Genomic DNA, 14,164 nt, shown 5'->3' with positions numbered 1-14,164 from the left:
TAGTGAATCACAAATGTATAAAATACGTGTGGTCTGATTCAAAATGCATGACTCTCTTATAAGTATCTTTTATATATAGTAAAGAAAAAAAAGTATAATACAGATGCAATGTTTCAGATTCCCAAACGCATGATCTAAGAATTCTGATCTTCTGTATTAAATCAAAGCATAAAATCCTGTTTGTCACAATCAAATGAATCTTACAACCCAATTCTTTCTAGCAAATCAAAAATGTAGCGTAACAGGTGTAGTTTGATTCCCGAATGGCTCATATGAGTTGACTCTTTGACTCAGATCAAAAACATGTACTGAAACACGACTGGGGCCGTTCTTCATATGTGCATTACTCAATGAGCTGGAGTTGGTTATTGACGATTTGACATGATCCAGGATTGTTTTGTTCTTCAAAACTCATCTGAGAGTTGTTATCATAGCAGCAGTTCTGGTAGCATAAACCAGCTCGGGAGGCTTATTTCATATAAACAGGATTAGATCGGATAATTTCAAGCAAAGGTAATACTGAAATGCCAAATGCAGATTTTCTTTCAATAGTAGTTATATACACTTGGGAAAATAGTAAAAAATGTAAACAATTAAAGTCGGAATTATTAGCCCCCCTGTCTATTTTTTCTCTAATTTCAGTTTTACAAAAAGCTGATTTTTTTCACATTTCTAAACATAATAGTTGTAATAACTCATTTCTAATTACACTGATTTATTTTATCTTTGCCATGATGACAGTAAATAATATTTTACTAGATATTTTTCAAGACACTTCTACACAGCTTAAAGTGACATTTAAAGGCTTAACTAGGTTAATAAGGTTAACAAGTTATTGTATAACGATGGTTTGTTCTGTAGACTATCAAAAAAAAAAGCTTAAAGAGGCTAATAATTTTCACCTCAAAATGGCTTTTAAAAATTTTAATCCGCTTTTATTTTAGTCAAAATGAAACAAATAAGACTTTAGAAGAAAAGAAAAAAAAAAAAAAAATATATATATATATATATATATATATATATATATATATATATATATATATATATATATATATATATATATATATATATATATATACACACACACACACACATACATATATACAATTAAAGTCTGAATTATTAGGCCCCCTGTTTATTTTTTCCCTAAGTTCAGTTTAACGAAGAGCATATTTTTTACACCGCATTTTTAAACATAATAGTTTTAATAACTCATTTCTAGTAACTGATTTATTTTATCTTTGCCATGATGACAGTTCATAATATTTTATTAGATATTTTTCAAGACACTTCTATACAGCTTAAAGTGACATTTAAAGGCTTAATTAGGTTAATTTGGTTAAATAGGCAGGATAAGGTAATTAGGCAAGTTATTGTATAATGATGGTTTGTTCTGTAGACTAAAAAAAAATAGGCTTAAAGAGGGCTAATAATTTTCACCTTAAAATGGCTTTAAAAAAAATTAAATCTGCTTTTATTCTTGCCGAAATAAAACGAATAAGACTTTCTCTAAAAGAAAAAATATTATCAGACATGCTGTGAAAACTTCCATGCTCTGTTAAACATCATTTGGAAAATATATATAAAAAAAAAGAAAATTCAAAGGGGGGCTAATAATTCTCATATTTATAAACTTGTAAGTTTAAACATATATATAAATTGAACGTATGCAATCTGCATAAATAAAATAGGGCCTACAAAAATCCCCAAGGGGTTCAAAGAGAACATTTATTAACATGGACTTATTAGACACTAATGCATACTATTTTAAGGTAACAGCTTTAGTACAATTTGTGTATGATAATAGACATGCACAGTATATAACACAACAGTTTTTTTTTTTTTTTAAGAAATAATAATTTATGCAGTCATTGTTTTGACAACTAATATGACAGTCATTTGATGCTTCATGAATCAAAGTTGTTTCAGAGTTGAAACTTTTTTGAGTTGAGACTTTTTTTTTTCTTTTTAATAATTGTTCCTCAAATGTTACAAAGATGACTGCTAAGAAACCTGAACTGTTGAGACGATTCACAATTCTAAGCAAATTAAGCATTACTACATGATATTCATACATTATTAAGCAGGACTGCCAAATCCTTTTTGGGCCACTGTCATTTTTTCCTCCTTTGAATTATTACATGCATCGTCATATGACCGTAATGTTCTCTCTAAAATGCTGCAGTTGAGTTCATATTGTTGTTACTGCTCTCACTTCTGTAGGAACACCAGTGAACCGTGGTTCCTTCGAGGATTATTCCGGCAGTCTAGATCCGAGTGAGTTCTTCTCCATCAGTGAAGAGAAAACACATCTACAGCATCCATCCATTTCTGCAGAGATGAAAATTTATTTATATCCTCACTCTTAAATGGTCTTTAGCCGCAATCACATTAAAGCATTCATATTTCAAAGGGGAGGGGATTTAAACAGCAAACCGGGGAATAATGGTTGAATGATTCAAGGTATTTAAGGCTGGGTTTGATCATGTCTTTTGGCACTTTTGGGTTAGAATCCTAATCTGTAAGGGAATCACTGTCCTCTATCTGTTTAAAAGGCTGTTTGGGAGCCAGTGCAGTAGATTGTATCAGTGGAGCTGAGTGGCTGTGTTGTTTACGGATGAAAGTTTGATGAGCGAAACCGGTGGTCAACAACCTCTGAGGGGAATTCACTCTACAGTTGCGCCTGGGGTTAGTTGCCTGGGGTTAATCACCTGCAAAGACTCGTGCTGGGGTTTTTATTCTTCATGACTTGAATTTTTGAATATTTACTGCAGTGTTTCTCAACCACATTCCTGAAGGATTACCAGACCTGCATGTTTTGGATTGTCTCCCCTGTCTGTCACACTCATTACAGGTCTTTCAGTCTCATCAGAGTGTGTGAATCAGGTGTGTTTGGTTAAAGAGACATGGAAAATGAGTTGGTCGTTCTCCAGGAACATGGTTGAGAAACATGGATTTAGTGATTTGTTTTATTATGCTGCAGATTACGAGTATAGTTGCCTCTCGTAGGTCGTATTGTGTTACATGTAGGACAAGTGCCATCTGTCTATTGGGCATAAAGAGTGTAGACTAATCTAACACCCCATCTTACCAGTGATAATGACAATAACAAATGAATATTTAATTAGGTTAAATGTTAACACTGGCATGCTAACTGGCCAGAAATATTCACAAATAAGAATTGAGCGTTTGTTTGATTAAGATGAAAAGAGTGATGTTGTTAATTGACTAATAATATTCATAAGCACGGATTGAGTTTTGTCGAGTGTAGGCTAACTGGGCACATTAATTAGGCAGTGATCTAGGAATTGAACATTTGTTTGATTAGGTTGTATTAGCTCATGATATTCGCAAATAATAATTGAGTGTTTGTTCAGTTTGGTTATAAAGGGTGTAGGCAAAACTAGCACACTAATTATCTGCCAACATTCTCAAAGGTACAATGAATTAGATGGTAATGAGTATAGGTTAAAATAGCATGCTAATCAGCAAGGGATGTTCACCAATATGAATGGAACATTTGTTCAATTATAGTTTAAGCTTGCAAACTGAATGGCTAGTGATATTCACTGCATGGTTTTTCAGTTAGAATGTAAAAGGTCTAGGCTATGCTTGCAAGCTCATGGGCAATTCACAATGATATTCCCAAATAGATTTTGAAAATCGTTGTTCAAATAGGGTGTACATGATGTAGGCTAAGCTAGCAAATACATTAGCCAGTATTATTATGAAATAATATTTCTTACCTTGTGATTTCTTGGCTTGCAATACGAGTATATGTTCAAGTAGCATGATATTCGGTAGGCCCACACTGAATCTGTGCACACAGAAAAAGATTTTTAGCATATGATTGATTAAATAAGCCTTGTGTAAATGTGTTCAAATTCATATTTATTCTGTTCTTAAATTAATTTAGAAAGTAAGATTACGGACTAATATAAAAATGATCATATGATTTATTCACAATACAGTTTGTAAAGTAATATTTTCTGTGTTTTAGTAGATATTAGCCTAGTATACGAGAGAGACTTGCTTTGTTTACCAATTAAGTAATCCAATTGGATTTGTATTGTAAACATTAAATAAAGGTTAAAAGATATTTTTTAAATATAGATAAAGTTTTTTTGTTTTGATACTCTCAAAATATTTGCATAAATCCGTAGATTTTTTTACGAAATTTTTCCGCAGAAAAAGTAAAAAATGTCAGCAGATTTTGTCTGGCCCTAATAATCAGTTAGGGATTTTTATATAAAATAAAAATTGAGCATTCATTCAGTTATGGTATAAAGTGCAGGCCAAGTTTTGCAAGCTACATGACTAATGATATTCACAAATAAAACATTAAAAATCAAACAAAAAGTGCTCAAGGGAAGTTGAATTAACATTACATTAATCATCAAAATAAACAGCAAAAGTAAGTCCAAGCCACTTGAAAAATGTGGAATAAATATTAAAAAGCCTTGAATGACATGACTATTCCTTGTGAAACTGTTTGCTGAAACACGTACAGTAGGCACAGTTTTAAGGAATAGCCATACCAATAAAGGCTTGCCTTGGACTTACTTTTGCTGTTTAAAAATAAAACATTGTTGGTATTTGATTTTAAAAGGTGTAGGGTAAGCTTGCCAGGTAATTGATTAGTGATATTCACAAATAAGAACTGAACGTTTGCTTAGTTATGTTATATTGGGTGTAGGTTAAGCTAGCACAGCAGTAGGCTAGTGATATTCTCAAATAAGGCTCTAGCATACATTGCCAACTGTATAAAGTTGTGTGTGTGTGTGTGTGTGTGTGTGCAGTGACAAATAAGTGAATCGGTTGCTAAAACGACAACTTAGCATTGTGTAGTCATGTGGGCGCACAGTAGTCTTAGTGAATTCCACTTCAAGAGATATCTGGGATTTCTGGCCTTCTCTCTGTACCATCCCCTCACTTTCCCCAGGGGTTCCTCTATTTCCAAAATCTGCCTTTCTCTCTAATCACAGATCAAACTTCACTCCTCTCCCACTCACAAGCTTTGTAATCCTCAATGAAATCACCAATCTCGAGTATGTAGAAGGCCACTGCCGCACTCAGACCCTCACGCATGTCTCGCCTGAATGCCACTCTCCTTGTCACCTTTTCTGCCAATTGTGTGTTTGTACAGATGGCCGTTCACACTTTGTGCTCATCAGTGATATTGCGATGCTCACAGTGTCTTTATTGCATGTTGATTAATTGTTATTGCATGTAGTAGTAGTCACTGTAATTTCAGTTCAATTACGACAATGATGGTAACACACTCCTTTTTCTTTTCCCACTTTCTCTGTCTCTCTTGTCTCTCTCTCTCTCTCTCTCTCTCTCTTGTTCTGTGTGTTGGTTTGTGTCTGTCTGCTTGAAACTGTTCACTCCCTGCTTTCATGTCCCCCTTCTCTCTCAATCTGTCTGCTAATTTCCATTCGGGCCTAATGTGTGAATGTGCTTTGGATGTGATCTATTGCGTCCCTGTTGTGTGTGTGTGTATGTGTGTGTATGTGTGTGTATGTGTGTGTATGTGTGTGTGTGTGTGTGTGTGTGTGTGTGTGTGTGTGTGTGTGTGTGTGTGTGTGTGTGTGTGTGTGTATGTGTATGTTGTGCGCTGTGTGTTTGTGCGTGTGGTGGGGGTGCTCCTGAAGTCCTCCTGCTGTCTGCCCCTCCGACAGTGCCTAGTTTCTGCTGCACAGTCGGGGTGGACTGGAAGTCCCTCACCACTCCTGCCTGCCTCCCCCTTACCACCGATTACTTTCCCGACCGGCAAACCCTGCAGAATGACTATACAGAGGGATGCTACGACCTGCTGCCACACACTGACCTCGAGAGGTAACTATATATTACTGTTTGGGTATAATTCAGTCATTCATTTTCTTTTGGGCTTAGTCCTTTTATTAATTTGGGGTCGCCACAGTGGAATGAACCGCCAACCTATCCAGCATATGTTTTATGCAACGGATGCCCTTCCTGATTAAACTCATCACTGGGAAACACCCATACACACTCATTCACAGACATAGACTATGGACAATTTAGCTTACCCAATTCACCTGTCCGCATGTCTTTGGACTTTTGGGGGAAACCGGAGCCAACACGGGGAGAACATGCAAACTCCACACAGAAATGCCAACTGACCCTGCCGGGGCTTAAACCAGCGGCCTTCTTGCTGTGAGGCTTTTGTGCTACCCCCTGCTGGTCTGGATGCTTGTATAGTTATAGTTGCATTCAGCAATGGCTGGTGGAAACATTTCACTGTTTTTTTTTACTGCATGAGTACCTTCTGCATGAAGATATTTTAAAGATCGTTGGAAACTGGTAGCCATTGACTTCTACAGTATTTTTCCCTATTTGGAATTTCTGTTACTACCAGTTTATCAACAGTTCATTTGTTTGAAAGCACTTGAGTGTAAGTAATTTTTCATTTAAGGGGGAACTATACCTCTAATAGTTTTAGTGTAGGATTAGGTTGAGGGTGATTCTTACTTTTTTTCCTCCATGTCTTCGTTTCATAAACTACACTACCGATCTAAATTTTGGGGTCAGCTTCTTTTTCATGTTTTTATTTTTAAAGAAAATTATTTTGTGCATCAAGGCATTTTTTAACCCTTTGACAAGCATCATAACCACCAGGTCGATCTTTTATCCATAGGCTATCTGTCATATTATTTTAATTTCTCGTTATTATTTATTAGAATTCTGTCAGTTTATTATTTAATGCAAGTGTGGGTCAACATTCTTATTGTATGTAGTTTCAAATGAAATGAATACTCCAGTCATAATTGTTTTTATTACTATTATTAATAATAATAATAATAATAATAATAATAATAATAATAATAACTATAATAATAATAATTATTATTATTATTATTATTATTATAGTAATAATATGATTAATAATAATAAAGGTAATTAATATTAGAGTAATTTCTGAAACATCATGTGACTCTGAAGACTGGAGTAATGAAGCTGAAAATTTATCTTTAAAATCACTGGAATAAATTATTAAATTAAATGATAAACTGGTTTTGAACAGTTTTTATAGTGAGTAACATTTCACAATTTTACTATATTTGCTGTGGTTTTTATGAAATAATTGCAGCCTTGGTGAACAGGAGAAGCTTATTTAAAAAGATTTAAAAATCTTACTGACCCTAAACTTTTGACGGGTAGTGTGCACACTTTTTATAATTCAACAATTAAGTCATACTGTACAGTGTGTGCTCTAAAACGAATCAATAACGAGGAAATATAATTTTGCATCCAATCCAAAATCCAAAATCAAACAAAAAGTGCTCAGAGGTAGCTTAAAGAATGTGCCGGTGCTCTTTGGGTAAGGCATGTCAATAAAGGCTTTTTAATTATTTTTCCACATTTTTTAACTGCATTGGATTGACTTTTGCTGTTTATTCTGACTAATCCCTTACACAAAGAGCACCGAAAGAGCATTTTTATACATAATTTTGCATTTGTTTAGATACAAAATTGTAACATGTTACACCAATGCTTAACATCATCAGTGTACAGATCGTCTGTCAGAGCAACTGTTTGTCCCTGTAACTAGAGTGTCTAATTGCTATATAAATGTAAACACCAATAACTTTTGCAATCTGCATCCATCCATTATGAAACACTGGACAGAACTGTGGCCATTTTCAAATGTGCATGTGCCAGAAAATGTTTGTTTGCACATCAGTGATAATTCATTTAAGCGTGCCTCATGTACAACTCCTGAGGCAATAAAATAATCACCCATACCAGCTTAGATTTGAGGACACTGATTGGCTAAACTCGATGTCATATCTTGAAAGATGTTCACAGTAATTGCTGCTTGCACCCGCCTCCTGTGGACAGTTTATCCATCACCCTAGAGCTGAATTTGAGACTTTTTCTATTGGCCTGTTCTACTTGTTACAATTATCATTCTTGATGTAAACAGGCTGATTTGTATTTTAAAAAATACATTACACAAGCTTCTGCTTAGAAATATCTATCAAGCACAGAATCAAAACAAATCCAAGCAACCCAAGATATTTTTTTTCCAATTCTAATCTCATTGTCATTCAGATTGTAGTTTTGTCTCCTATTAAAGTTATTAAGTACACAGTAAGTGCAGAATAAATATGGTGGCTTGAGAAATACAACATACTGTACCGTTATACCACATAAACTTAATATTCTTCTTCTTCTGAGACTAATTTCTTCTAGACTGTTCATACTACTACCACCAAACTTCCTCCAAACCTTTTAACTGGTCTGACTCGGGTTGCTATATCTTTCCCAACTGATACAACTCACGGTTTTCTGAAAACTGTCCCTGAAAATTCAGAATAGTCCCATACACTTAACATTGGACCAAATTTTGTTACCTGATAACTTTCTACCAGACTGTCATACAGACTTAATGTTGGGCTCATTTAATTCAGACTACCAATCTGCCAATCACTGATGACCTTTAAACTTACTAGCCACACCCTAGAAACCACTACGGCACCTTAGCAACTGTCCCATAGACTTCCATTGTAAAAAACTGCCATTGACTTTACATTTTATACATACTAACAACATACTAATTCATGCTAACAATATAATAAGACATACTACAAACATACTAACGACATACCAATCCATACTAAACTCATGCTAACAACATGCTATTTTATGCTTTTATGCCTAGCAACCATTCAGAAAACCTCAGCAACCGCCTAGAAACCCCTTAGTAATCACCTAGAACACCATAGCAACTGCTTAGCAACCACCTTGCAAGAAACATGCCAATCCATACTAGAAACCTGCTAACCTTTATGTAGTTCTATCTATGCCAACTGTTTCAAACTTCTTAAAGACTACGTCAGTAATTTAAACTTTAAAACTACTTTAAACTTTCAGACAAGGCTTTCTCGAGACACCATAAAGTTTGTCTGTGAACTTTACTTTTCTAATTGTAATTTGTGATTTGCCTTGTAGATGATTGATTTGGTCTCTTTAACATTGACTTTGTAAAAAATAAAAATTCCATAGAAATAATTACAGTCACGCTTTATTTTAAGGTACAACTCTCACTATTGGTAAACCATTAACTATTACTTTTAGCTCAGCAAACTCCTAATTCGCTTTTTAATATTGATTAAGCTAGTAGAATAGGTGTTAGGAAGGATTAGGGATGTAGAACACGATCCTGTAGAATATGGACTTTACTCTATAAGTACTAATAAACAGCCTGTATCTTAATAATATGCAGGTAATGTAATAAGCCACTATTTAAAAAAAATTGGGGGGGTTTTCTTAACATTAAAACAAGACATTTAAACATCTGTACATCACATTACGACAAAACAACTCCAGGATAACATACAAAACTTAAAACTAATAACAACAGTAAGAAAATTAAAAAATAAATAAATAAGTAAATAAAAATAAATAAAAATCAAAAGAGAGTTATTAAAGAGTATAATTGTTTACCTACAATATCAAAAGTAATTCACTGTTTAACCTTGATGTTTTGTTTAAGTTCTTTTCTGCTGTCAGATCCACTTGGTTGCAAAAGTGTAGAAAGGGGTTCAAAATGCTATAAAAGTCTTTTAACTTCCTTTTTATAATGTATGTTAGTTTTTCCAGAGCAAGATTACAGGACATTTCCTTGATCCATTGATTAGAAGAGGGCCTTTGAGTCTCTTTCCATTTCAATGCAATAATGCGCTTGGCCTGCAGCAAACTAAAAACTATTAGTTTGCGCTTCTTTGTATGCACAACCAGAGTACTTGGGTACATATGAAATAAACACAGTTTGGAGTCGAGAGGAACATTTTCCTCTGTTAATTGACAAATTAAACAAAGAGTCTTCTCCCAGGATTTCTGCAACTCTTTACATTTCCACATACAAGTGGAAAGAGTGTACCTATTTCTTCTCTCCATTTTGTACACCAGTCAGGAATATTTGAATTGAATTTATTTATTAAGCCACTAGTTCATGTTGAAAATTGGTCTCTGTACATAAGTGTTACCAACATTTGTCTGGGAAACAAAGTCACTGAAACACATATATTTTTGGAAGATTCAAACTTGGCTCTCTCCATCTTATATAGACGTGATGACGAGACTCCAGTGATGACGGCCCATCAGGTGTTTGAAGAGTTCATCTGTCAGCGACTGATGCAAGGCTACCAGATCATTGTACAGCCCAACAGGAAGCCACAGCCTGCTATAGCCCCGCCCCTCAGCAGCAGTCCCCTGTATTCCAGAGGTACATCACCTGCTGGAGGCCCTTAGATATGAACACTAGCTGCATTTTGTCTTCCTGTTATGAACTATGCTTCAATATAATGCAGGTGAAAGAGTTAAAGGTGTGCTTTTCAGGGCTGGTGTCTCGCCGTAAACCAGAAGAAGAAGAGAGTCTTTACTGGCTCAGTATGGGCAGAACTTTTCATAAAGTTTGTCTTAAAGATAAGATCATCACAGTCACCCGCTACCTCCCAAAGTCAGTTGATGTTTTTATTCATTCAGATTCAGATCATGTCATTTGCTCTTCTATACATGAATTGTGTGTGTGTGCATTTTTATTTTTGGTTCATCTTTAGGTATCCATATGAATCAACACAGATTCAGTACAGCTACAATCTGTGCCCTCCACATGCAGATGCCCACTTCATGCCATTCTGGGTAGAGTTCAGCCACGAGCGGCTGGAGGAGTACAAGTGGAACTATTTAGACCAGTACATCTGCTCTGCCGGATCAGAGGACTTCAGGTAAGTAGTGTTATTCAGTTCACACCATGGCACTGACACAAAACCTATACAGGTCCACAATAGGGTTGGGTACCATACCAATATTCTTAAACTGAATCACATTTTTTTTCACTTTATCTCAAAAAACATCTACAAACACACAAACTCCAAAAAAACAATGTAGTGTACATGCCATACCGGTGTGTGGTGTTGTAATTATCCTACAGAGATGCTCAAAAATGGAGAAGAATTGAAGCATGCACATATGCACACATTACTCACTATTACCTACATTAGTCCACTAATATAGTCTTCTTGAAGGGGTGAATAAATTCAGTGAGGGAATTCGTGCACTGAAAAGAATACCGTTTTCTTTGTGTTTTGCTGCTTGACGAATCTTTCAGATTAATTAGATTTTCATCTTCTTGGTCAGACCCTGTAATAGTTATTCAACACTTAGTGAGCTGTCTATTAGTAATGAAACAAAGACTTTTGATTTCTGTCATGTATACAAACAAGTGGTGTAACGGATCACAAATCACATGGTTTAGATCACATTATGATTTTTTAGTCACGGTTTGGACCATTTTTTGGATCAGTCAAAAAGGAGAGGAGACAAATGTAATTTGCTTTCCATTTTTTATAGAAACAGTACTGCAATGCACTTTTGTTTTAACAAACGGAAGTTAGACGCTGTAATTTTATTAAAAATAAAATGAAGAAATAATCAGCTGAAAAAAAATAAATTGTAAAATATTCAGAACTGAAAAATTCACTGTTACTACTGTTGGTGATGACGCTAAGTGTATAACTCTAACATTATAATTTGTACAACCCATATTTGTTTTTAGTCTCATTTTCAATAAATGATTCAGTTAAGCACTCATAAAACTTCATGTTTCATTGCTAGATGTTTTATTTTTGAAGAATTATTCAGTGGCATATTTTTGATGGCTGCCTATCACCTATTGGCTAAATAATGTAATTGCTGCCTACAACTTTCATTTTTGAGTGCCAAGTTAAATGCTTATGACGGTGATTTTAATCTTTACCATAAAAATCAGTGGTTATAGTTAAATCATAAACTGTTATCCCAGTACTTCCGTTTTATTAGACTGTTTGTAACTTTATAACCATTCAAAAAACTAAAGACTGAATCTTTATTTTTGTGTATTTCAAACACAGATTTGAATGCAGCAATTCGAAGGATTAACAATCATATGCAAATCACTATCTTTTATAATTTAGTTGCGGGGTGTTGAGCCCTAATCTTTTAATGATTAATCGTGCAGCTTACACTGAATGCATTAATGCAGGCTAAACAAGTAGTGACAGAAAACACCTTTAATAACCTAAGACACCTACCACAACTTCTTCTTTATCATTATATATTAAAGGAAAATCTGAATCCTGTAATGTGATTTGAATGACATGAGAGGCGATCTCTCTGCGATCATTACTAATTTAGGATTCAGAATTCTAAATTAGGATTCTACAAGTTTAAAAAAAACGTATTAATCTGTGAGTCATGAGTGTTCTGAACCATAGGTTGCGATCCGTACAAATCACAGATCAACCGTGATCCGTTACACCCCTAATGCAAGCGTTACTTTAAATAAATAATACTTTATTTTGATAGCTACACTGATAGGGTTGTGCTTTAGATCCCATCCATGTCAACTCTCACAGTGAATTGTGGGTATTCTCTAACTGTTGAGTGTACATAGGTTGTCGACTTGTTATTGCTGTGCATTCTGAGATTGACTCAGTGCACTTCATAATATCCACCATGATTTCGGAAACCAATAGAAATGCTGCTATGTGTATAGTCATTTCTAGAGGCTGATTTCAGATACAAACAAAGACCTTTCTGTATACAAATCAACACAAGACAAACATGCCTCTCAGTTAAGCCAATAAGCTCAGTAGCTTTTGTGTGCTGTCTGCTCTTGTTATCACTATTGCGTACAGATAGGGATGAGACATTGGCTGATGACATCATAGTTACACACAATATGTGGATTGGGTGTTCATACAAAAAAGTTAGGCCTTCAGTTTCAGATGTACCCATGCTAGCACATGTTTTTAAAAGATAGCAAATAAATAGCACATTTACAGGTAGCTGGAGCAAAATGATGGTTCTGTCTGGACAAAGCCAGACAAGATAAAATCTTTTTGCGTATATTGGATAAAAAGGTGCTCCGGTTTCCCCCACAGTCCAAAAACATCCAGTATAGGTGAGTTGAATAAGCTTAAAAGTGTAGTGTATGCGTTTTAATGTAAGAGTGTATGGGTGTTTCCCAGTGTTGGGTTGCGGCTGGAAGGGCATTCACTGTGTAAAATATTTGCTAGATAAGTTGGTGGTTCCTTCTGCTTTGGTGACCCCTGATTAATAAAGGGACTAAGCCGAAAAGAAAATGAATAAATGAATGTATAAAATGGATTGCCATGTGGACGGGGCCTTACTTGTTTTAAAAAGTACTGTACTTGAGTTTTAAAAGTTTGATACCAAAAATCACTTTATACCAGCATCGTAAAAATCCCAAATGATACACAAAATTCTTTATAGTTATCCAGTCCTTTGTAACGGTGGTCATACAAAACATAAAAATAAAATATGTACATCTACATAAGTAACCCAAAAAGCATAATATTTCTTAACACTAAAAATAAAAAACAAAACAAAAAAAACAATAATAATTATTTAGGTAAGGTTCGAACTCAGGTCGCTCTGGCTGCTTTGGCGACACGCTGTCTTCCTTCAGCTCCGGCGACGAGAGCGTCAAAATTCACTACATTGATCTCGTATTTAAGCAGCATATCAGTCACATTCCGGCATAAAATATGCTTTCTAGCGTGAAAATGTTACGCACTTCTTATAAAATTCATTTAACAATGAAAGAACAAGTTGCATGTGGTGGGGCTTTGCTCCGCTTAATTATCCCATATGTCCATATGTCTGAAATATCCTGAAGCAGCAATACTGTATTTTTTACTGTCGCATGAGATTCCCACTTATTTTAAGTTAAATATATATAACAGTAATGCACATCAGTAACTCGCCAGTAACCTTTTTTTAATCTATGTTCCTGTAAGAAAACTTTGTAAATAATTGGAAATCCGGCGACTGCAAAAATCAAACCCTTGGTAACAACCGTGTTCGGAACCAAAGTTCATAGGTCTGTGTTCTCTTAACTCCTCTTAAGTGGTGGACTTCTTCATTCTGATTGGTTGCCGCTGAATCGCATCATAGCTCATTACCATAAAGTTAACTTGATTACAACTCTCCTCGACCCCCACACCGGCGGTGACGTGCTGCGCTGCTCCTCGCTGCTTATGGCCGCCGGCTCTCATTGACAATGAATGACTTCTGGCTACATTGACGCTCCCGCCTCTTTCAGCGTGTGAATGTACGGTAATTAAACATGCTG

At 35.2% G+C, this 14,164-nt stretch overlaps 1 protein-coding gene across 27 annotated transcripts in view; it reads left to right on the top strand.

Moving 5' to 3' along the window:
* Positions 1-14,164, top strand: part of depdc5 (DEP domain containing 5, GATOR1 subcomplex subunit) — a 49,387-nt gene that overhangs the window by 19,920 nt on the left and 15,303 nt on the right. For 14 of the 27 annotated variants that reach the window (XM_087270397.1, XM_087270389.1, XM_087270384.1 and 11 more), the window contains 5 exons: positions 2,224-2,277; positions 5,655-5,838; positions 10,095-10,252; positions 10,366-10,486; positions 10,587-10,754. In XM_087270397.1, the coding sequence (XP_087126523.1) occupies positions 2,224-2,277; positions 5,655-5,838; positions 10,095-10,252; positions 10,366-10,486; positions 10,587-10,754 (685 nt within the window). The remainder of the gene's footprint in view (positions 1-2,223; positions 2,278-5,654; positions 5,839-10,094; positions 10,253-10,365; positions 10,487-10,586; positions 10,755-14,164) is intronic. The other 13 variants (XM_087270398.1, XM_087270390.1, XM_087270386.1 and 10 more) reach the window with 1 other exon arrangement.

The sequence above is a fragment of the Danio rerio genome, chromosome 10 (assembly GCF_052040795.2).
Source record: "Danio rerio strain M-AB ecotype USA chromosome 10, GRCz13ab, whole genome shotgun sequence".
NCBI classification, from domain to species: domain Eukaryota; kingdom Metazoa; phylum Chordata; class Actinopteri; order Cypriniformes; family Danionidae; genus Danio; species Danio rerio.
The sequence above is the reverse complement of the archived record's forward strand: the minus strand, read 5'-3'. Positions and strand labels throughout refer to the sequence as shown.